At 59.7% G+C, this 24,361-nt stretch overlaps 1 protein-coding gene across 2 annotated transcripts; it reads right to left on the bottom strand.

Moving 5' to 3' along the window:
• Nucleotides 1–7,089: 7,089 nt before the first annotated feature.
• On the bottom strand, nucleotides 7,090–23,540 carry FHOD1 (formin homology 2 domain containing 1). 2 transcript variants are annotated; one of them, XM_086469599.1, is made up of 22 exons: nucleotides 23,355–23,540; nucleotides 17,074–17,180; nucleotides 16,865–16,929; nucleotides 15,406–15,473; nucleotides 15,204–15,309; nucleotides 14,900–14,994; nucleotides 14,369–14,480; nucleotides 14,181–14,275; nucleotides 13,938–14,081; nucleotides 13,603–13,817; nucleotides 13,337–13,447; nucleotides 11,838–12,004; nucleotides 10,660–11,582; nucleotides 10,238–10,390; nucleotides 9,895–10,077; nucleotides 9,506–9,625; nucleotides 9,137–9,298; nucleotides 8,846–9,036; nucleotides 8,567–8,759; nucleotides 8,333–8,486; nucleotides 8,071–8,247; nucleotides 7,090–7,521 (listed from the first exon to the last, which is right to left on the bottom strand). In XM_086469599.1, exons 1-22 carry the CDS (start codon nucleotides 23,523–23,525, stop codon nucleotides 7,439–7,441), a joined length of 3,795 nt encoding a protein of 1,264 aa, XP_086325725.1. In that variant the 5' UTR covers nucleotides 23,526–23,540; the 3' UTR covers nucleotides 7,090–7,438. The 2 variants fall into 2 exon arrangements, with proteins under 2 accessions (XP_086325725.1, XP_086325724.1); XM_086469598.1 differs by having other exon boundaries at nucleotides 10,660–11,565; nucleotides 11,821–12,004; nucleotides 23,355–23,525.
• Between the last annotated feature and the right edge of the window lie 821 nt (nucleotides 23,541–24,361).

Here is a 24,361-nt window from a genome sequence, read left to right as displayed (position 1 = left end):
GCTTGACACAGCACAGCTCAGCACAGCTTGGCTTGGCACAGCTTGGCTTGACACAGCTCAGCTCAGCTCGGTTCAGCACAGCTCGGGACATCATGTCACCTAGGTAGGCACAGCTCAGCTCAGCTTGGTTCAGCTTGGTTCAGCTCAGTTCGACATTGCATGGCTTAGCACAGCTCAGCTCGGCTTGGTTCGGCCTGGCTTGACTCAGCTCGGTGCCCGTGCCACGCAGAGCTTCCTGGCAGTGTATTCAGCCCCCTGCCCACTGCCAGAGGCAGAACCGGTGCCACCAGTGCCCACATCCCATGAGATGGAAGGAGCACAGGGCACAGCGTCCCCCCAGGGCCACCCTTCCATTGGTGTCTGCCCTCGCAGGCTGGTGCCTCCAGGACCTGCTTGTCTGCGTGGGCAGCACCGTATGGGTGCTGGCCCACGTGCCACCCGGGTCCTGGTGCCTTGGTCAGCCACTCTCGCGTTTCTCCCAATGCCTGGAGCAGGCAGGTAAGGTGTGAATCCCTTCCCAGCCGCTGCCTACGATATGGGGCTGACGATCCCAAACAGCACCTCGCAGCACTGTGCCACCCAGCTACCTGGCGTTACTCTGGGGCTGGGGCACAGCAAGCCGTGCTGGAAGGTTGGCTCCTGGCTCACCTTGGCTGGTGCCACGCGGCTTGAGGGAAGCTCTGCCACGCAGCACTGGGCGCCAGGTCTGTGCCACCTCTGGCGAGTGCCGGCAGAAGCTCCCTGCACCACCCCAGCCAGGGGAGGGCAAAGTCCTCTCTTTTCCACGTTTATTACACAGGGTAATTGCTGCCTCTGGGCTCACTTTTTAAAGTGCCTGCTTTAATATTTCACCAAGTCTCTGTACTCAGTGATCCTTCATGCGTCCCTGCCGTGGGCCTGACCCTTGGTGCTCTCCATGTGGAGGGTGAGAAGCTTTCATGTGCCAGGACCAACGCTGGCCTCCAATCCCAGAGGAGACAGGCTCTGCCTGCCAGGCTGCCGTCGGTGCTAGCCGCCCCTATGAGCCCTGGCAGGGTGGTAGCAATGACAGCGGAAGCCTGTGCCATCCTTCTTGGAAGCAACCCCCCTGGTACCGGCAGAAAAACACATTTCATCAGTGGTGACGGTGGCTGCAGCGCTGCAGAAGTGCAGTGTCAAACAGGCTGGGGTGGTTTTGCCAGGGTGTGGTGGTGTGACCCGGCTGGGTTTGCAGCACTGCTCTTCCAGGCAGGGGAATGCCGGGAATGCCGGTGGGGTAGAGGAGGAGGAGGAGGAATGCTTCCAACAGCATGGCCGCGGGCTCTCCTGCAGGAATCCACTCACTTGTGGCACTGGGCTACTGAACTTGGTGAAAACGATGGAGGTAGCCACAAGGCAGAGCCTTGGGGAACTCAGGCTCTGAAGAGGATCCTGTTAAACTTCCCCACCTCATCACTTCACCAGAACTTGAAAAATCCCATTGGCGAAAGGTTGTTTTCCAAAGGTGTGGTCTCCTGAGAGAGCATCCCCCACTGCACTGGCCCAGCCAGAGCTGCCAGGGCATGCAAGGGAGTGGGGTCAGGGATATTGTGTTTTACAGAGACAGCCAGGACGCAGAGTCAGTACTGACAATGGTGTTTCACAAAGGGTAGCTTTGGCCATTCCCAAATTGCAATGTGAATTCATGCATCTCCTTGAGAGCTGGGTTGGGTTCCATTCATCCATCCATTCCAGAGCTCCTCATGCATAGTCTTTGGATGCTCTTCTTGTGGGACACCTCAAGATGGGTTGTAGATAGCTGCGGTGTGCTTTGTCAGCTGTAGTCAGGGCTTTCCATGGAAGCTCTCACAAGTGGTCTGGTGGGTTGGGGCTGGCCATTCCTCCAGCTGGCCCTGGCCATTCCCCTGCTGGAGTGTGGTTAGGGTGACCTTGGTGGCTATTCCCTTGAAGACAGCGCTTGTCCTTGTTCATCTTCCTGTTGCTCAACACCAGAGGGTGCCTCCCAGCCGTCCTGCACTGTTAGGAAATGCTGGTGATAGCCCCATTACCTTTTGACCTACTTGAGCTCTTCTATGCCTGTTCTGCTAATTACAGCTCATCTTTTTCAGGGGAAGTGAGGCTGGTTTGACTGCAGCCACCTCCCACACCCTTCCTGGGGCTGCTCACACAGGTCCCTGGGCAGGGGGACACAACATGTCTTCCTAGTGCTCCCCTTGCCCTAGGCTGTTCCTCCATCTTGGTGGAGCCTCCCATGACTAACAGGTTTTGAGGTAATTGTTCCACTAATTTCATCTGCAGAAGATTCATGACATTGTTTTCAAAGTGCCATGAGCCATTTCCAGGGGCTCTAAGCCCATGAGGGATGTGATTCATCCATGCTGCTCTCTCAAGTACTTAATATTCTCCAAAACAGCAAGTCCTTCTTCCATGGCTATTATCTCCTTAGGAAACGCCACCCAGGTGAGCGCCTAACTTCTGTCTGTTCAGTGCTGATGGAGACTCGTGCCAGTGCTTTCTTCCTCACACAGGCCGCAGGGTGCAGTCCTTCCCCAGGAGCAGTTGTCTCAGGAGAGAGGACCATGGGGCTAGGACCACCTCAGATGTCACTTATGGGCTGGGTACCTACCATGGATCATCAAGCCCACGGGAGAAGAGATGCTGGAAATGTCCCTTGCTAACTAAAGCAGATGGAGCTCCTTCTTTTGCACACCATGTCCTCAAAGAGCCCTTGGGATGGACATGGGTCCATCTTTCATGGTGAAGGCGTGGGACACTGGAGCCCGTTGGTGCCTGGGGCCAGAGACAGTTCAGGGGTGACAAAGGCCATTGCACTGCTTGGAATTAGCTCTCTTTTTGACCTAAAGCGTCTCACAGAGGACAGTGATTAATTACTCCCAGCATCAAATATTTGTGTCCTACCACTGAACTTGCACTTTCTACTGGTTCAGGTTGGGCTTTGCTGCTGGAGCAGGAACTTTCTGTTATTGTGGCTTTCTTCTCTGGGGAGGGCAGATCCTTGGCTGGCTGTGATTCAGCTAAGCCAGGCTCAGCTCCAGGAAGTCTTTCCTACACACAACACTTTAATGTCCCCATGATCCTTCACCAAACCCAGGGCATGGAAACTGAGTCTACCAAAGCCCAGAATGGAGGTACATCCCATGGCATGGCCAACTTAAGCCACAGCCACCCAAGGAGCCATCTTAACTCCTTGTGCTGGGATCTTCTCCCTCTTCTCCCCCAGGACTTTCCCTTGTTTCCAACTTACTTCAGGCCATGACCAAGGATATTTTTTTGGGCTTGCCTTATGTTTTGCTGCTGTAAACCACAGGCAACCATTTGTGCCCGTTGTCCTATGCATCTGATGCCATGTTGGTTGGACCAGCCTGAGTCCCAAGCCTTGATACCCCGTAGTGGGGGGTTTCCACGCACCTCAGCTGGATGGCGGGTACAACCCAAGCCTCTCCCCAGCTCCTGGCAGGACCTCTCTGCTCTCGGCGTGCTTTGGCAGGAGCAGATCATTCAGGGAGTACCAGGGCTGCTCCCCAGGTCAACGTTGCTGGCAGCATGAAGCATCCAGCTGAGCGCTGACTGGTCTCTTTGCAAATCCCCTCGTCTTTGGAAAATTCCTGCTTCCAACTTGTTTTTTTCAGGTTGTGCAGGATCCCCAGGTATTTACAAAACATGTCTCCGCTTCCAGCTGCATTCATGGCTTTGGGAGAGGTTTCACCTTCTGGGAAGCCGCTCCCCAGCCTGACCTCAAGCTTTTCCGCCCTGGTGAGGACCCCATGTTGCCATGCTTGCTTGCCCACATGGCCTTGGCAGACTCTTTGCCAGCCGGGCTTTCTGACTCATGCTTCTCCAAACAAGAGCTGCTTTTGGGCTGCTTGCTCCTTTGGTGTGGTGGGGAAGCATCAGTGACACTCTGAAGTGCTCCTGGCTCCATCAGTGCCTGGTACTCTGCATCCCCTGTCTCCTTGGGCATGCCAGGCTTGCTTTGCCAGCCTGGCATCATCCTCCCATCTCTCGTCCCTTTCGTATTCATCACAGGGCCTCTACCTCAATATTAGGGTGATGTGGACAGGGGAAAAGTGGCTTCCCCTTGGCCATGAGACAGATCTCAGGGGAAGCCATCTGGGCCATGTGCCAGCTGACATCCTGCTGCCTCTGCCCCCAGGGGAGAGGGCAGTAGGTCACGGCAGCTGTGACCTGGTTCCCGTCCCACGCCTCCATCCTGCCGGGGAAGGCAGTTGCAGAACAGAGCATGTTGCCAGCCTGGGGTTGCTTAAGAGTGTTGGGGCCAGGAGGTAGAGGAGGAGTCCTCCAGCTGAGACAGCAGAAAGAATTTGGGGGCGGGGGGGGGGGCAGATGATCATGATGCTCCTGGAAGGTGTCCAGGGTGCACCGGTGCTTGCAAGAAGTGCTCTGGGTGGCTCTGACCTGTGAACAAAAGTGAGGTTCTGCTGTCCCTGGTGGGAATTGTGCTTCTCACGCAAGGTTATGCAGCTTTGTGGCAAGCCCACAACCATGGGTGGTCCCCTCCTGAGCTCGGGGATGGCAGTGGGGATGTGCCCACGTGGCACGAGGCTGGAGCCAACCTCGGAGCGTGGCAGCAAAGAGGACCCTGTGCTGGGACAGTTGCATGAAAAGGGCCGGCAGGGTGGGATGGAGGAGGCAGGGGACATCTTCCAGCACAGGCTCTAAGAGGTGGGAGCAGGTCTCTGCCAACAAACTGTTACAGAAAAGGGTTAATGTGACAGCAAGTGGAGCCGGGCTCATCCACGCTGTTCCCTGCTCATACCCCCCCCCCGCCCCGCCTGGAAGGGGGCCAGGGGGAGACGGGGGCCAGGGACCAGCTCTGGAGAGACAGCCGAGTGCAGGGGGACGTGAGCCCATCCCCGCCAGCCAGACAAATGACTGGGACCAAGGACGTGGCTGTCATCCCACCGGGGACATGGAAGCAGCAGGACGTTTTGCCGGGTGGGGGAAGTGGGGTGCAGTTCCCCCACTGGGTGCCGAAGGCCAGCGGGGTGAGGGCCTGAAGAGCAGCGGGACAGGAGGCGTCGTTTCGGGTGGCCTCGCCGTGTGCGTGGCCGTCATGCCCCCTCGTGGCAGCAGGACTCAGCTGGTGGCCCTGGGCTGGCGTGGGCAGGAGACACGCAGGGGCTGAACCCGGGTGTGGACAGGGATGGAGGTGCTGGGTGCTGTGAAGTGCCCTGGCAGGGTCACCTCGTCCCACCCAGAGCATCCTCCTGGGGGTGGAGCTCTGCTGATGCTGCCAGAGGCCATGCGTGTCCCCAGTCCCCACCAAGCCTCATGTGGCAGCCCACGAACCTGCCTCCGCTCGAGAAGGAGCCTCCTGCATCCCACCACCCCCTCTCCTTCCTGGGTGGAGGGGGGCCGTGCCTGCTTGGTGTTTTTTTGGCACAAGCCACCCGCGCAGCAGCCAAGCCAAGCACTTCAGGCGCCGCTCAAGGGCAGCGTGTGCCCCGGGCCCAGCCGGGAATCCTGGAAATATCACCAAGGCTGCAAAAAAAAACCTAGCTGGAAAAAAACAAACGGGTTGGCGGAGGCCTTTGCTGAGGACGCAGCCGCCCCGAGTGCAGCCAAACCATTTGGTGTGAGGGAGGAAGTCCTCAGCACCCTGCCTCAGTTTCCCCCAGTGAGCCCTCAGGAACAATGGTCTTGGAGTTGTCACGTGCATAATATCACTTTGGGTGCCTGGGGCAGGTGCAGGGGGTCGGGAAGATGGTTTTCTACCCCTTTCTCTTTCCTGCTGTGCATCTGAGCAACTCAGTGTCGCCTGTCATGACCTCTTCATCCTCTCTTTGCAGACCCAGGTCAAGCACCCAGAGGGGAGGAGAGCTAGCCTGCATCCTGTGGCGCCTTTGGGACACTTGCAGCTCTTAGCATGGTATCTTGCTGTCCCTAGAGCCACCCAGGCATCTTGCAAGCTGGGGCAGGCTGGCACTGCCCAGCTCCCCCGAGGCCACCAGCATGTCCAGCCTCATGGGAGAAGGACAACCCTGGGCAGAGGTTAGCTGGAGGAAGAAGCTGACCTGCCCGGTGGAGTTTTTCTTCATTCCTTGAAAGCCACGGAGACCTGCTGTGCGGGATTCAGGACTGGAGGCAGCACTGAGGTGGAGCTGCTGTGATGGATGACATGACACCGTTCCCAAATGCCTCTACCATGGGTGACAGTGCCCAAAGCACTGCAGCTAGCAGAAGGGGACACTCAGAAATGGTACCCACACACCATCTAGCACCCACGGGGAGCATCACAGCCAGCACCCAGCATAGCTTTTAATCTATGCCTAGGATGGCATAAGACAGGAGGTAGCACGTTCCTGCCTGGACATCTCCCAGGCCCAACGGGGATGGGAAGATACTGGTCTTGCTGCATTTACATCATGAAGCAGCCCATCTCTGCCAAGCACAAGGAGGTGTTTCTGAGGCTTGCAGCTTGGCCAAGGTCAGGTTTGCAGGGGGCAACGTGGCTGCTGTGCCCTGGACCTGCTCCAGGAAGGGAACAAGCCTACCTTGGACCCACGTCCTGGTTGGCTAAAATGGCCCAGGAGATGTTTGTGAGGGAGAGGTGAGGTTTGAGATGGGGCATGTACTCTTGATTTTACTGTGCCGTGCCCTTGCACTCGAGCCGCCTTCCTGCCCTTGAGCGTGCAGCCTTGAGCCTGGCAGCAGTCCTCGCTCTTTCTGGCAGGGTCCCCCCGGGTGTCCTGGTACAGAGGGGATCATGCTGTCCCTGCGAGGGACAATGGTGTCTGCAAGCCCTGGGGCTGGCTGCTGCAGGCTGAGCAACAGGGCTGGGGATGCAGCAGGAGGGATGCTGGCTTGGCCCAGGGGGGAGTACCACATCGCCCTGGCCTCTCGGGGCTCCACAGGGGAGGGGGACACGAGGCTCCCCAGGCAGGGCCAGCCCCAGGACACCTCCAGCAGCACCCAGGTCCTGCTCTGCCTCAGGGCAAGGGATGCTGGAGGGAGTATCACCCCTTCCCTCCTGCCACCACCCTTGGCACTGCCTGTTCCAGCCCACACCATCAACAGCCTCTGAGCCCAGCAGCAAGGTGAGCCAGGCACAGGGATGAGGGACACGGGCAGCATGTCAGATCACTTTATTGCCACAGAGGCCATGGGCCAGACCCAGTTCCCAGAGAGGGTCTGGGTCCAGCCCCTTGACCCCTCTAATACTGTTGAGAAGATGAACCCCAAGCTTCCACGCCCGTGCATGGGCACCAAGTATCCTCCATCCTGGCCACCATTGAGCAGCTTTGGGGCATGATTCCCATCCTGCTGCCTACCCCTCCAGGAGCTGGAGGCCAGCAGAGAAAAGCAAGGTGAGACCAAAGGTGCAGAGCGTGCCAGTCCTGGAGCAGCAGGAGCTGCCACCACGTGCTTCCCTGGGGGCTGCTGGTGCTAGGGAGCAGCACAAGCCCCCTCGGCCCCCTCAAACCTCCATGCCAGGTGCCCGTCCCAGGCCCAGCGCCTGCACCAGGTCATCACTGAGCCCGCTCTTCAGTGTCCGTCGCACTGCAGGAAGAGGAGAGCGTGGCGCTAGCAGCACGAGCAGCGCTGGCTGCCAGGGTCCCCATGCACTGCCTGGACACGGTGGCCCTGGCATGCTGGGGAGGGGAGGGGTGGCAAGGGGGTGCAGTGGCATGGTCTGGTCTCAGCGTACCTCCTGCTGTGGCCTGGTGGGCTCAACATGGGAGGTCAGGGGTGGCCAGTGGGGAAAAAGCCAGGCAGGGCATGGGGACAAGGACACAGAGATGGGACAAGGCATGGGGACAGCAACAGAAATGGCACAGCGACACAAATATGGGAAAAAGCATCTGGGCAGGGACACAGGACAGAGTACAGGGCCAGGGCCACTGAGGTGGGAAAGGGACATGGAAACAGGACAGAGTACAGGGGACAGGGCATGGGAACGGGGCCATAGAGGACACAGGGACAGGGCACAGGGACACAGAGATGGGCAAAAAGCTGAGCAGGGAGACTGAAATGGGACAAAGTGCAGGGACAGGGGCAGAGCATGGGGACAGAGACAGAACAGGGCACAGGGACAGGGATGGGACTTACAGGACTTCCTATTGCCACGGGACCTCCTGCGCTCCTTGTTGGCACAGGGCCGGGGGTTGGTGTTGTGAGTCACCGATTTCACCAGCCGGTCCATGATTTCATCTGAAGCATCATCTGGGGAGCTGGGAATGTCCTCCTGGGCTGGAGAGCCCTGGGCCGGGGTGGCATGCCCTGTCCCTGCACGGGGACAACAGGGATGCTGCCATCAGCCGTGTCCAGCCAGCCAGGCATGCCTCAAGTGCCTCTGCAACCCCTCTCCTACCCTGGCTGGCCCGGCTGCGGCGGGCAGGGACATCCGTGGGGGAGGTCAGCAGGCTCTTCATGCTCTCGTGACCTGCTTCCATCTGCTCCATGGGGCCACTGGACACCACAGCGGGTGGTGAAGCAGCTTCGGCAATGCCGGAGAACTTCTCAGTCTGTAGTGGGAGGAGAGGCGGGCGTCAAGAGACCTGGGGGGCATCACCTGGTGGTGGCAGCCAGCTGAGTGTCCCCATGCCTCAGTGATGAGCCGTCCCCGAGTCTTGTTGCGCTCGCGATGGGCAGCTCGTTTCTTCTGCTGTTGAAGGACGCGCTCCCGGCACGTGCGGTACTCCAGGGCGAACTCCCGCAGCAGCTTGCAGATGGGAGTCACCTTCACGTCCCGTGCCGTACTTGCCGGGTACCCCAGGTACAGCAGAAAGGAGTGAAACCTGCGGGTCATGAAACGTCGGTCACAGTGGGCCACCAACGAGACCACGGGGTTCCCGTTGTGTCCCCAGGACCCTGAGCCACCGACCTGTTGAGGACACGCCTGTGCACCACCTTCAAGACGACAATGCGTTGGGTGCTGTCCTTGAGGAAGTCTGTCAGCTTGCTCTTCAGCACTGGCTTGGTCTCGTGCTTGGCAATCACCTTCAGGTTGTCCCAGGAGGCCCTGCACCTCCGCTCCAGCTGCACCAGGCTGTTGGCCAGCTCATCAAAGTCAACCTGGAAGAGCAAGACATCAGCTCTGGTCTGTGCTGGTGGAGATGGGCAGCCAGGGGACCTACACCCTTGCCTTGCCCGGGTGGAATCTGTCTTGTCTTACCTTGGCGGAACGGGTGATGGAGCCAATTTCTGAGTAGAGGTCGGTGGTTTCTGGGAACTTCTCTACCACCATCTGGCAGAGATGGTGGAGCAGGGACTGCCGGTGCACTGTGTCCTTCACTTCTGAGACCTTCTCCAGGTAGCCCAGCTCAAAGCCTCTGCTCTGAAACCCCAATGGACTCAGCAGGGCCTCTCCATCCCTCCTTCAGCAGACCTCCAGTCTGCAGTCCCACCAGGCCCCCACCAGCACCATCCAGCCTCAGGTGCCATCCCAGGCTTCCCATGGTCCCTCTTGGGTACCCATGCACCATGGCTGGTCCTGTCCTTGCAGCACAAGACAGGCCACATCCCTCCACACCCTGCTCCTCACCTGGGAGCCGTTCAAGAAGTTGCCCATGGCCAGCAGTGTGGCAAGGATGCATTTGAAGGTGTGATTTCTGGCCAGCTGCTCCATGCCCACCTTCAGATCAAAGAGCGGCTCTGCAATCTCCTGGGTGAGGAGAGAGGCAGGTGAGACCCCTTGGCCACCCTCTTCCTTGGGAGCTTCAACATTCGCTCTTGCCCACCATGAGGACAACCACCTCACAGTCAACCTAAGCCCATGTTTGCCTTGGGGACCTGCATCCCCAACCAGGATGGCGCCTCCCGTACTTGAACATGGCTGGTCCCCACCGGGAAGACGCTTGGCTCAGTGCTCAGCACTGCTGGGGCTGGCAGTGGTGGGAGGGTGGAGGGCAGGTGGGGTACATGACTCTGTACCTGCTCCAGGCTCTCATAGTCCAGCTTGAAGGCCCAGAGCTGGAGCCTGGCCGTGAGGTCACTGATGGAAGACAGGGCAAGGAGGAACTGTTCCGCAGAGCCCAAGGGCACATCAGGGTTGGCCAGTTGGGCCTCCTGGATCTTCTGCTTCTCCTCCTCAGTCGGGACCATGGTCAGGATTTTCTAGAGCAGGCAAAGAGGGATGTGTTAGACTCCAGACACGTCACCACGGGACATGTCACCCCAGGGCTGGCAGCACAGGCATCATGGCATGGAGGCCGCCTGGCCAGGAGAAATGACCCACATGAGGACCTCAGAGGGGCTGAGCTTCTCTCATGCTCACCTCAATCCCTTCCTTATTGACCGCAAACTCGTCAAAGTTGAGGACAGCCGTCTTGATGATGTGCATGGGTGGCAGCACTGTAAGGCCAATGTTGATGGCATTGCTCCTCTTGGGGTCCAGCACCACCACTACCTTCTTCCCATCGATGGCCTTCTGCAAAGAGGACAGGATGGATGGGGACAGCCAGGCAAAGGGCTCGTCTTCATGAAAACACCATGGACATGGGGAGCAAATCAGGGACCTGGTGGTGAGCCAAACCTGCGCACTGCCCATCACCGTCCCCACTGAGTGTCCGGGCTGCGAGTACCCATCTTCAGCATAGAGTAAGGGTGACAGTGCATGCCTAAGGTCTTCACAGGAGCTAACAGCCTTCCTCCCACCCCTCAAGTCCCCTTGGCTGATGGGTGCCAGCCTGCTGGTACCTTTGAAGTTGGCACTTCCTTTGACCGTGACTCAAAGAGATGCTCCAGTTTGGCAGCATTGACCTCAACGTTCTGCAGGGATGCCCACAGTGTTGCCTGGCCGAACCTGCCTGGCCCCACAGTGCCATCCAGCTGCTTCAGCTCCTTCCAGAAGAGCTTCACTGTCCTCTTCTTCTTGGCTTGGGAGGGGCCATCCATTGCTGAGAGGCCTGGCAGCCCTGGGGGCGGCAGGCAGCCAGGGACTAGAGGAGGTGGAGGTGGTGGGCAGCCAGGGATCGCAGGAGGTGGGGGTGGAGGTGGTGGGCAGCCAGGGATCGCAGGAGGTGGGGGTGGAGGTGGTGGGCAGCCAGGGATCGCAGGAAGTGGGGGTGGAGGTGGGCAGCCAGGGATTGCAGGAGGTGGAGGGGGAACCATGAGAACGCCAGCGCTTGTTTTGATGCTGGGAGGGAGGAAGGAGCCGTTGGTCATGGGCCCTGTGTCCAGGATGTCAAAGTCTTCTTCTTCCCCCAAATCGGTGAAGTCCAGGTCCTTGATCTTCAGCTGCACGGGGCTGGCCTCCAGGCGCTCCCACGTCAGCTCCACATCCTTCTTGATGGGCATCATCCCGGTGTTCTCCAGCTTCTGCGTGTGGGTCTCAGCATCTATGCTGGACATGGCACGTGCCAGCTTGGCATGGGCGCTGGCCACTGGCCCGTCCGGAGCCCTGCCACAGAGCCAGGTGCCCTCCTGTTCCCGGCTACCACCTCCCTTCGTGTCCATCTCCACCTCACCCTGGACCAGGGGGGACGACAGGATCTCAGGGAAGACCTTCTCCCTCCCCGCCTCTGAGGAGCCCTTGGCGTAGAGCATGTCCAACATAAACTTTGTATCGGACGAGATGGTGCTGCAGGAGTCGGTGGTGTCTGGCTGAGGCAGGCGACACCCTGCGGGGAGAGGAGGAGCAGCTGGGACAGACTGCTTGGACGGGGCAGGTGCTGCTGGGCTGCACATAGAGTTAGGGTCCTGCTCCACAGTGCAGCGTGCTCAGATGCTGATGCTTGAAGTGGGATGGGGAGGTACCACCCATGGAATGGCTCTGGGTATCACAGGCATGTGCTGGGGGCAGAGGGGCCACTAACACCCACCCCAGGGACCCCAATGAGCCCAGAGCCAGGAACACACACCCTGGCAGCACCTACTTATGTTGGGTGGCTCCATCCCAGGCTCAGGGGTGCCACTCTCCCTGTCCCACGTGAGAGTGGTGGGATGCTCCAGCGCAGCATCGCTGAGGACATCGAGCCGTCCCTTGGCCATGGAAGAGATCTTCTCCTTCTGGGCTGCGGCCAGGTTCTCCAAGAAGCGAGCTCTGCCAGACAGGGGTGGATGTTGGCTGGGAGCAAGGCAGGGATGGGATGATGTGCAAACCACACCATGCCACACTGCACAGCCAGCCCCGCAGCACAGAAACCGCCGGCACCAGCCACACCGCATCGGGCACCCAGAGGATTCAACCTCCTCCAAGCCCTGCAGAGAGACAGGTGATGCCACCACGGCGTGGGGACAGGGATGCCATAGCCCCATAGGAGCCAAAGGCTCATGTCATCAGGGTGCCACTGTCACCTGTTGGGCCCAACAGACCCGGTGCTCACTGTGAGCCTTGTCCAAAAGCTGGAAAACCCAGGAGGGTGCCCAGGCAGAGACTCGTGGGGACCCTCCTGCTCCTCATGCCCCGCGTGGCTTGAGCCGACACCTGCGGCTGGGCGCTGGCCCAAGGAAGCGCATGCCTGGAGACACACGCATGCCTCTACTTACTCAAACTTCCTCAAAATAGGCTTGTCCCCACGCAAGGAGGGGGCATCCTCCCGCCTGAGGGAAAACAGGGGTTAGCCCCCACTGCCAGCAGCCCCCTGGGGCTCATGTCTCCTGCACGCACCTGCCTGGTACCCCTCCAGCGTGGGACCCTTGCCTCGCTGTCACCCTATGGCCCTGGGGCTCACGAGGAGCTGGGAGAGCCCCAGTGAGTCCCCTCCTGCCTGAGCACCACATGTCACGGGGTGCTGGTGAGAAACAACCCCCCCACACACACCAGAGCCACCCAGTTTGCTGCCAGGATGGGCAATGCCAGCCCCCTTGCCAGCCCCGCCACCCCCAGCAGGGACATCTCACCCCAGAGAGGCGGGATCAGAGGGTGCCATCACCCCAGAAGTGGGAGATGCTGGTGATGGGGGAGCAGGCTGGGGTCCCTGCAGGCAAGGCTCCGAGGGGAGAGGCAGAGGTGAGGGATGGGGGCAGCAAGGTGGGCGCAAGGGGCAGCAAGTGGGGCAGGGCAGTGCCCACTCCCGCCGGAGCATCACGCTGGGAGGGAGCACACACGTGCAGAGCCCAGGCACTTACCAGACAGGGGCAGTTTGGTGCAGCCTGCAAAAGGAAAGACAGAAAGAGTGGGCAGAGGAGAGGGCAAGCATGGGCAGAGAGGAGGAGTGAGGAGAAGATGGAGCAGAGCTGCGCACGCCCGAAGGATGCCCTGGAGCCCCTGGCTGGACCCTCTCAGATGCTTGCTGCCCCGTCACTCCAGCCTCAGTGCCTACCCAGACCCTGTTTCCCCCTGGGACAGGCACACCTCACAGTCCTGGGAGTCTCCCTCTGCCACCCCGGGGTGACCCCCCCTCCATACACCCAGCCCCTCCTAGGTCCTTACTTGTAGACACTGCGCTCGCCTGGGCCCGGGAGCTGCTCCTTCTCGGCTGGGGGGGAGGCCAGGGCCAGCCGCATGCTGGACGCGCTGTTGTAGATGCTGCTGGGACAGGGTCTGGAAGAAAACAGGACAGGGACTGAGAGCAGGTCCTGCAGGGCTGCCCTCCACCCTGGCACTGGGAGTGGACCCAAGCACTGCTCACACTGCATCCCAGCATCTTTGCCGTCCCAGACGCATCCCTACCACAAGCCACCTCCAGCCCCACTTACTCTGCTGGGCTGCTTGGCGTGGGGACAGCTGGGGTGTCCTCAGTGGGGGGCTCCTTCAGGGTGCCAGGGGACCCCAGCAGTGGCTGGGCATCGGGGCTGGGCTCTGGGCAGCTGCCCTGGGATCGCCACCCACGCCGGCCTTCCTCCGTCCTCCTCCGCTCCTTGCGTCCTCCCGGGGAAGGCTCCTCCACTCCGTCCTCCAGCTTGAGAGCACTCTGCAGAGGGGGACCAGGGGCAATGGCACCGGGCATGCCAGCCCTGCCACCCCACACACCCACCCTCCCTGCTGCCACGGGATGTGGCACATGGCTGGATCCCATGGGAGCCCCGCTCACTTCGTAGAGAGTGAACTGCTGCTTCAAGTCGAGGTCGGTGCCCTTGCTGCCCAGGTACTGCTGCACCACCCGCTCCATGCCCTGCTGCTCCAGGCAGTCTGTCACGTCGTAGAAGGTGTCCTGGTCCGGGAGGGCTGCCAGTGTCTGAGCAGGACCGGAGGGATGCTGCTGGGACCAGTGTGACCCACAACAAGTCCCACCAGTGTGGTACTGTGGGGATGCCCTGTCACCCCACCCCCAGACCTTGTTGATCAGAGTCAAGGTGAACACCAGCAGCTCTGTGTCAGCCCCGTTGCGCTGCTCCAGGATGGCCATCAGGTTGGACCATGGGCACGCGCCTGGGAAAAGTGACACATGAAGGTGACATGTGGGACAGGGAGGGGACACCGTCTCCCAATGGGAACCTTGTGGGTGGCTGGGGCTGCACCTACCTCTCGCCTTGTCCACGGTGTTAACAGCATGGATGAGGAGCAGGGCGTTGGGCTCCGTGTACTCCACGAACACCAGCAGCAGCTTCAATGCCATCTTCACCACCAGGCGAAACTGGGACAAGGGACAGTGGCTGGGACAGTGGCAGGGGGCTGCCAGCGCAATGCTGGGGCACTGCGGGGTGGCTGTCCCCATGCCCCAGGGCTGGAGGCTTTGCTGTGGGGCCAGGGACTAGCCTGCAGCTGTGATGCTGATGGCCAAGGGGCACCAGGAAGGGACCTGAGCGTGACACTGTTACTCAAGTTCTGTGCCCAGGAGCACATCCACATCAGGATGGGGAGTTCTGGGGACCCTGGGTGACCTCCAGATGAGTGGGAGCAGGATCCAACACACCCAAAGATACCAGGGCACCAAGCCCGAAGGCAGAGAGCGGGAGCAAAGCCCCCAAGGGATGGTGCAAGGGGACAGCCACAGGCAGGGAATGGGGGTGCAGCAGGGGGCACAGGCAGCCCCCCAGGGCAGTGGGGGCTTACCAAGCTTCCTGACAGTGTGTACAGCCACTGGACAGTCTCGTTGTGGTTGATGACACCTTGCATCCCATCCACGAAGAGCATGATCTGGCTCAAGGCTGCAAGGCAGAAAGTGGGCAGGGTCACCTCCACAGCATGGCGGGCAGGGGTAGGGCTTTCCCAGCCTCACATAGCATTGCCATGCCAAGGGCAAGTTCTGGCAGCTGCCCACAAGGTAGCTCAAGGAAGCTTGCTGGCTCACCCCCACCGCCCCAAGTGCCAGCCTTCGTCCCCGGGGACGAGAGGTGCCCTGTACTGAAATACCAACCCCGGAGGATGTAATTCTGGTAGTTCTGGTCAGCCTCTGCCCCTACTTTGATCAGGCACGTCAACCCATCCAGGTTCACGAACTCTGGCACCAGGTCCTTGTCTTCCTGCAGGGCGAAGGCCAGGCATTACCACAGCGTGGGGAGGCAGGGGTGGGCAGCCAGCCCCGGGACAGCCCCCCCTGAGCCCCCCCATCACCGTACCTGAAAGAGCTGCTTGAGGGAGAAGAGGGACCGCCGCAGCTCTGGCCCCTGTGAGTTGTACAGCTTCTCTGGAAGGGACAGAGAGAGGCAGCGTGATGGCCTGGCCTGCAGGGACTTGCTGATGAACCGGGGCTCCAAAATGCTCCCAGCTGCCTGGGAAAGCCCTGCATCCGGATTCAAGCCCTGTGCTGTCACCCCAGGATGCCAGCGTTGCCCTCGGCTGCGGGACACGCAGGGTGGAAGCAGCTGCAGCTCCACAACTATTTATTTCAGCCCTGCCACCTTCCTGTTTCCTTTTTTTGCCTTTTTTTTTTTTTCTTCTGCCCAGCAATGACATAAATATCCGCTCTGGTTTCCTGTGCAGAACCGAAACAGGAACATGGGCAGGAGGCTGAGCTACTTTTAGCTGTCCCTCTCCAGGCACAGCACGATCATGGAGCCCCCAGCAGCCCTGCAGCTTGGGAATAGACGCAGGATGGGGACAGGAAGGATGGCAGTGTGACACCGGCTGCTTGGGGACAAAAGGATGGTCACTGGGCTGGAGGCTGGATGGAGACTATGTGCTCAGGGGGAGGTGCCTGCAGGCAGGAGCCAGCACTGAGCAGCCAGGGCAATGGGAAACTGGAAAGACCTGCTCCAACAAGCGGAGACCAAAGGCATCAGGAGCCAGCGCTTCCTGCATCCAAAAATCAAGTTATCCAATCATCCCAAGTTATTTGTGTCAGGCTTAGAGCTGTAACAAGCCAAAACCAAGCTGTCCAAGGAGCCCTCCAGACATGCTGATGAGGGTTCTGTAAAACACGAGGTCCCGGCAGCCTCCTGTGCTCACTTATCAGCTTGTCAGAGCAGCTGAGAGGGAAAGCAGAGCAGCCCGGGGCTCAGCTGGAGCCTGGGAACCGCCGGCAAAGAGCATGACCCCAACTCCGGCCTTCCTGTCCCTTCCCATGTCGCTCAGCCTCAGCCCTGCACAGCCAGCTGATGCCTGGCTGGCATTGGTCCACTCGGTGCTTGTTTTCTCCCCTTGCTAGAGAAAAAAAAGGCTTGAGACACCTGAATATTTTGCAGGACCTCTGAGTGTGCTGCCCGAAGCCGCAGCAGCACTTTCTGCTGCGCTCAAGCTATTTGTTTGTACCCTGCAAAGTTATATTTAGAGCTCGCCTGAATGACCCAGAATACCTGCAGCGGGTGGGGGGCTCCCAGCCGAGAAGGCAAAAGTCCCAGTCTCTGAGAACGGAGGGGATTAACCCAGTGGGTCCCCACCAGCCTCATGGGGACCGTGTCCCCTGCACTTCTGGGGGGGTTATGGGGTGGTAGCAACCCTGGGCTGTATGGCTTCTTCTCTTCATCACAAAAAGCCTGGCCAAAACTCACTGCAGAGACCAAACTCCGACTGTCCAGGGGCAGTGGGACAAGCTGGCCATCCCACACCAGCCTGGAGGAAGAAGCAGCCTTGACTCACCAATGATGGCGTGGACTCGAACGGAGAGCTGTGTGCGCAGGATCAGGGTCGGTCGTCTTCCCTTCCTAGGGTGCGGGGAAACACCACGTGAGCACCTGCAATGGGACCACTACAGCCCCCAGCCCCTCACTCACGGCCCCTGGTGTTCACATGCATGTAGGGTCCCCATGTCCCATCCCTGGAGGGCTCGGGCACCCCACATGCCTCACCTGACCTCCTCATAGAAACCCTCCAGATCATCCTTCTGCTCCAGCAGGGACAAGTCGAGGTCCAGGTAGTGTCCGGAGGGCGAGACCTGCAGCGTGCAGTCCTCCAGCTGGGGATGCAGACAGCCCAGCTGAGCCCCTGTGTCCACCACAGCCCTCCTGGCTCCCAGAAGATGTACAGCATCCCTCGGCCACCCTCCCGCCTGCACCAAACCCACCAGGCAGCCACAGCACAGACCAGGGTGGCAGATCCCACCCTGTCCCTGAGCACTGGCCCCATGGGGAGATGCCCCAGCACCCTCCACCCCAGCCTGGTTGAGGGAGAAACATGGAGCCCCCGGCTGGGAAAAGGCAGAGCGAGGGCAGCTCTGCCACCACCAGGCTCCTCGGCAATCCCTTGGGCGGGAGCCACGGCAAGAGGTTGATCTGCTCCCTGGGGCTCCCCTTAGTCAGCCGGGGTGTGACCTGGGTAGAATCCATCTCCTCCCAGGGTTGGTTGCACTGCCTTGGCAGCTGAATCACTTCCACCTATGAAGACTGGATCTGCAGGAACTGCCAAGGCACCCAGCCCAGCCAGGGACACCCCAAACCAGGGCAAATCCCACAGGGATGTCCCCTGGCTGACATGGCATCTGGCTCAGCCCACAGACACGTGGCACCTTCCGGCGGGAGTGGAAAAGCATAGCCCAAGGCAAGGCTGGGGCGAGAGCATCTTCCCCAAAAGTCTACATACAACATCGACAGTGCACCCAACCAGCAGGCACTGAGGTGCTCCAGACACAGCACTCACAAAGCCCCTGAGCCACCTGGGACCCAGCAGCACCCCACAGCACCCAGGCAGGTCTCCTGGGTGAGCTCCCGATGGGACAGGGCAATTTGCCCTCAAGGCGTGAGTAGAGGCAGAGGGAGGGCAGTGCCTGTCCGGTCGTCTTGCCAGCACCCCAGTGCATCTGGTCCTGTTCCTAAAGCATTTGCAGCCCACCCCACAGCTCATCCCACCTCCAAGGAACTGATGCTTCTTCTCAAATCTGCACAGCAGTGCTGTGTAACCACCTGGGAAGATGAGGACAGGGATAAAACCCCATTATCAGATTTTATATAAAACTCTATTATCAGATTTTATATAAAACCCTGCCCTGGCCACCCTCAGGCAGGCTGATGACCCACAGCAACATGGAGTATGGCTCTTGCATCTCACTGCAGTTGCTTTCCATGAAAGCCTTGCTCCTCGAGTCATAAGATTGTGTAAAAGCTCGCACATATGACTTCACTGTGAGCATGACGTTAAAACCAGAGGGCAAAGAAAAAATGCCACGTGCAGTAAAGTAATTAACAACCCTGGCTAAGCCTTGGGATAACAGGCAATTTGGCAGGGCACTGCCGTTGGGTTGGATGCAGTTGTTATGTTGTTAGTGTACTGCTCCACCTCCTGCGGTTGCTGGCCATGCCAGCTGGCCATGGCAACGTGCACCAAACACAGGCTGCTGGCACCAGGCAAGTGCTCCTGGCTGCCAGCTCTGCCTCTGTGGCGGGCATCGCTGACGCTGACCTCATGCGCAGGGTTTGCATGCTGAGGAGAGCAAGCTTTGATTCCTCCACAGGGACAGGCTCTCCTGGGCATCCCTGCATCCACTTGGGCATCCCTGCATCCCCCCAGGCATCCCTGCATCCGCCTGGGCACAGGAGACCCCTCCTGAATCCTTTCCAGCATCCCTGCATCCTCCCAGGCACTCAAACGCAGCAAAGAGCAACTCAACTCCAGCACAAAAGCTTTGCCTTCTCTGGGCTGCCAGAGCCCCAGCAAGCCAGAGTTAACATCCCCAGCTCCTACCGAGGCTGGTGACATGTCCCAGCTGGTGGGGGAGGCCAAGCCCCTGGGACTGGACCCGTCGTGTTTCCCGTGTGAGCTTGGCAGTGCTCCCCAGGAGGGATGTTCTGAGCACTGGGCCCGGGTTTGGCTACAACCCCTCTGGCAAGCACCAGCCCCCAGGGATGGAGACAGGCCATCCCAGGCTCATGCTGCCCTGCCAAAAATCCCAGGAAGGCACTTCCACACCAGAGAGCACTGACTGCCCCAGGGCTGGGGTTACTCTGATTATTCGGACAAGTGGTTTATACCATGCAGGATCTGAGCTGGGACCTCGGGGTTGTGCTGCTGGGGACGGCACGTTGAGGTCAGGGGGTACTGACAGCTCCCGGCACAGGGTGGCTGTGATCCATCCGCCTCCTGCCTGTAAAACCATCTTAAAATAAGCTAGGTTTCAGGGGTCATGGGGACTTGCAGGCAAAGCGGGGCTGGGGAAAGAGAGCATCCCACGCTCACACCTCCAGCCTGCAGCTCCTGGAAGCCCCAGCCAGCCCGCAGCAGCTCTGACATCCTTCATCCACCATGGGGGGAGTCTTGCTGAGGACAAGATGTTGGTGCCAGCCCCGGTGGGGGACAAGGACCCCACGGCCCAGAGAGGGTACCCCTGCCTGTGTTAAAAAAAAAACACAACAACTCACTGCCTACCTGATGCCTCAAACCTGAGACATGGGGAAGGTGGAAACCTTCAGATCTCCCTGATCTTACCAATACCCAGTAGCTGTGGCTGGCTTCAAAGCTCAGCAAGGACATGCGTGCCAGGCAAGCGAGTCCCCAGGGAAAGCCGTCTGCCCCCAGGGTGGGACTGCTCCCCCTCAACCATAGGGTTCTGATGGAGACATCTCCACCTCTGAGATGGTGACATCTTCCACCCACAGCTGAACTCATGCCACCCACCATGGCATCACACCTTCCTGCTCACCCCTATCACGGCATTCCCACGCGGGAGGATGCTCTGAGGCTGGGCAATGAATATCCTCTTTATCTGCCAGCAGAGGAAACATTTTTCCCCCCCTACTCTAACATTTTCTTTTTGTGGTTTCCCAATGTCGCTGCAGCTCTTCTAGGAAGGCTATGGGGAAATTACAGGAAAAAAAAAATATTATTTTCTCCATCTGAGGCAGAGCTCAAGGCAGCAGCTAAACACAAGTCACTGGTGGGTCAGAAATGCCTGGCATCACAATCCTCTGCCCACCTTCCCAAAACACATGGGTATTGATGGTTCATAGAGCTATGCCGCGGGAACAACCTCAGCCGGTGACCAAGCACGTTCACTGTGATTTGGTTTCAGGGTGAAGAGGGGTGTTTATTTCCAGGGCGCTCGGTTGCTGCCTCCTGCCCAATCCTGCCTGACAGATGGCAGCAAGTGGATGGGAGCACCGCCATTGCCTTGTCACTGGGAAGGAAAAAAAATACCCAGGCCAGGAGGGATCACTGGAGGTCACCCAGAGTTGGCCCGGAACTGCACACTCACTCTCACATGTCCCTCTTGAAGCTCCTCCAGCCAGGCTTGTTGCTCATTAGCAGATACCTCCTTTCTCATCAGCAGTCAGAGGACCCCAGTCCTGGCGAGCAGCTGGTTTCCCAGCAAAGCCGTGGCACCAACGCCTGGCTGCAGCTCCTGTCCCAGGACCCATGCGAGGACCGTGCCGAGAAGTGCCGGGGACCGCTGAGCACTGACGCTTGGTTCTAAGCATTCAGCAAGAAGCAGACGGCAGTTTCAAGGTGGTTAAGTTGGGGGGATGTCAGCACTGCCAACATCACCGCTTTCATGCCTGCTGGAGGTTAAGTGGGGCAAAGACCCTCCACAAAGCCCCCACTGAGCCAGTTAGGAAACAGAGGACAGGGCCAGTGGGACAGGCTTCATGCACTTCAGGTGTGAACCAACGTTGCCTCAACAGCTCTCCTCTATCAAGCCTGAGAGCACTGAGGCCAGCGAGCTGTTTGCTTTTCCCCAGGTTTCCGGGGGAGGAAAGAGAAAGCGAAGCTCCAGCCCACGGAGTTTTGCAATTGTTTGGAAAAAATCCCTAGATTCAGAGGTGAGATAGTGCCGGGGGCAAGGGAGCACAGTGGCCTTCAGGGACCAAAGGGACAGCCAAAAGAAATCTGCCCTGCCAAAACCTGCCTGTGGAGGTTCAGAAAAACCCCCACACCCAGCACAAGCATCACGCAAGGGTACTAGAAAAATGCTGGAAAGCAGAAGAAGATAGTATCAGCCCAGAGCTGAACAATGCGACAGCAGCAAACAAAGTGGGAAGGTATTTCAAGCACAAACATGCTTTCCGGAGAGCATGAAAAAGTCATCAGCGGTGCGTCGCACTCGGGAAGAGGAAGCGCCGAGGGTGTCCTGTGGCAGGACAGGCTGTTCGAGGCCGTGAAGCCGTCATGAGAAACCTCCTGTTCACCATCTCCAGGCTGTTCCCAACTCAGAAAGAAGGTTTGCTGTGCCCAGGGAGGGCAGCACCTGGCTGGTCCCTCCCCCCCCCCCCCCCCCCCCCCCCCCCTCCGGCAGCTCATCCCCTGGGTGCCTGCAGTTTGGTCCGCCTCCGATGATGCAGGGACCCCCAGCCCAGCTCCCTCTCAGTCGTTGCATCCTCCTTCCAGTGCTTTGCATCTCCAGGCACACTGCCCAGCAGGACAAGCCTGGCACCAGGCATCCCCAGCTGAATATTTTTTACAGCCAGTTCCTTGGGAAAAATCTGACTGCTCATTTACTAATTTTAGGACGGTGAGTAATGGAGCTGAGCACTACCTGGCACAAAGGGCACCAAGGGAAGTTTCGACTGGTTGTGGCAGGGTAACGATGTCTGCGTGGCTCCAGAGTGCCAGCTCTGAATTTGGACTGAACCGGGTGGTTCGGGAGACTGCCCTTGCTCCGCAGGGTGTAAATCCCGCTGCAGGAGGCTCCCGATGAAGACATCAGCTCATACAAACCCCAGCCAACATCCCAGTTTGTCAGGCCAGGATGTACTGCAGCCCTTGCTGGCTCTGAAAGCTCCATGTAATGAAGGCAGCATGGCTTATAACGTATACAAACCAGGAACATGGCTTATAAGCCCAGAGCAGGGTCCTAGCCACTCGCCTGTGATTTTACCAAGGGTCATGGGAAACTATAGAAAAAAACATCCAGAGCTTGACTTAGGCAGAGAACAGAGCCTGAAATCCCAGGATCAACACGCCTCTGCCAGGCACAGGACCTCCTTGCAACACTCCTGCCCTCGGGAATGCCGCATCCAGCCCCTGCCCGTGCCACCATGGCAGCACTCCGGGCTGGCGATCCCGTTACAGCCAGCTCCTGCCCGGGGAGGAGAGCACATGCTTGAAATTTGAGTTTGCCTCATTCGTCATGTCTCGGAGATGTTTGTTCCCAAACAAACTCTGTTTAGTCACTGCCTAAAAATCCCATGACAGCAATGACATGGGACACTGTTGCTATGCTCCAAGAAAAATAAAAATGGGGATAAAAGGGAGGTTTTTTGGTGCAGGCAAAGGTCTCACAGCAATTCCTTCTTCCTTGGCAGGCCAGCATGCTTGATGCCCGGCACACCGAGCTGATTTCCCCCTCCTGCTGCCCCCATCTCTCCTGTTCAGCTCTGGGCAGGGCACACTCTCCCTGTCCGCCTGGCTTCCCACTTCCCTTGCCTGCACTCCTGCAGTGCTACAATGCTACAAGACAGAGATGCTCAGCCATTGCCAAAGCTCTGCTGACTCCCACATCGGTAAGGGGGAAAACCAGCCCGTCCCCGTCCTGTAGAGGATGCTCTGAAAGCATCACACATCAGGAGATACCCAGGAGGGAGGGTCCCCGGTCTCCTCTGCTCCCCAGCCTGGATCAGGCCTGAGGGCACACAAGAAAGACACAGCCTCACTTCAGCTTCAGCCTCCTGCCCTCCTCCCGGTCGGAGGAAATTGCTCAGCATGAATTTCTGCGCCGCTTTCCAAAGCGGAGGGGCTGGTGGCCCTCGGGCTCCACCGTCACCTCCCCAAGGCCCACGTGCCGCAGCCAGCAGGGACACTCGGCCGCGTCCTCGGTGTTAGGGAGCCGGTGTGCTCCCGTCGAGGCTTAGCTCCACTCCCGGTAGCTGGTGTGGAAGGTGGATGCTGGGGTGGGAGCGTGCTGCCTGGCTCAGCCCCGACGCCACGGGGATGGACGCCTGCCTTCATCCTGCTTCCCCCTGCTCGGGTTCCCGCCTGCTTTGAGCAAGCACATCCTCTTCCTCCCGCCGACTCATCCGGGCCGAGCAGTGGCATCCCCCGCAGGGGCTCACGGATTCCACCGTGACGCACACCGGGAGCGCTGCCCGGGCTCCAGCGGGGACACACCGCACCGTCCCTCCCCTCCCCGCTCCTTCCAGGCGACAAATGCACCCCCCGGCCCTGCCCGGTGCCTACCCCTCCCGCCCCCGGCCTCCCTCCTCACCGGCAGCGGGGCCCCGAGCAGGCGGTGCAGGGCGGGCAGCTGCGCCCCTAGGGCCAGCGCCTCTGCCACGGCGTAAACCGGGGCTCGCCGCGGCTCCGGGAAGCTGCCGCAGCCGAAGGGGTCCGCGTCCTCCAGGTACTGCACCCGGCAGGGCACCGCCGCCTCCGCCATAACGCCGGCACCGCCGCAGCCGCGGCCGCTCCGCGCTGCTTCGCTACCGGGAGTGGGAAGGGGACGCTACGCCCCCGGTCGGCCACGCCCCTCCTGGCCCCGCCCAGCCCCGCCCCGGCCCGCCCCCGTAGCCGCCGCTCGGTGCGCCCCCCAGCGGGAGTCCCGGAGACGCAGCGGGGGTGTCCGCCCGCAGCTGCCCCCCCGCCCCGCCGGGATGCTCCGCCGGGGTGCTCCGGCGGCAGGGATGCTCTAGGCCTCGGGGGGTCTCCGGGCTGCCCTGGGGGGCTCCGGGTGGGGCTGCGAGCCCCGGGTGAACTGGAGCACGGGTGGACGGCTGGGCTGAAACTCCCCATTTTGGGGCAGGGTGAAAAGCGGGGGAGGGATGAGGTGCTCTGGCCCGAGCAGCCCGGAGCCAAGCGTTGCAGCGGTACCACCCCGGGCAGTGGAGCAGCCTCCGGGGCCGGTGTTGATGCTAACGAGGGTGTCATACATCCAAGGCGTTGATGCTAACGAGGGCATCCAAGACGGATCACGGATCATCACCATGGCTACAGCAGGCTTGGAAAGGAGCACGCAAAAGAGAGCCAGGACCCCCAGGAGGACCCGGGGGGAACCTCGGCTGCACCGGGGATGGGACTGGGGACACAGGAAGGTCTCATCTCTCTTGGACTCAGCATGAAATGTTGCTGTGCACACTGAGCACAAGCCAGCAAGGCAAAGCTTTTGCAAAGGTGATTTTACTTTCTTTTTGACTGATTACCTGGGAAGTGACAATGGCCCGACACGATGGAGTGGTGAGCAGGGAGCCTTCCCCTTGCTCCTGGCTCCAGCCTGGA

This window comes from Leptosomus discolor, chromosome 8, assembly GCF_034619465.1.
Source record: "Leptosomus discolor isolate bLepDis1 chromosome 8, bLepDis1.hap2, whole genome shotgun sequence".
Taxonomy (NCBI): domain Eukaryota; kingdom Metazoa; phylum Chordata; class Aves; order Leptosomiformes; family Leptosomidae; genus Leptosomus; species Leptosomus discolor.
This window is presented reverse-complemented; position numbering and strand designations above follow the sequence as displayed.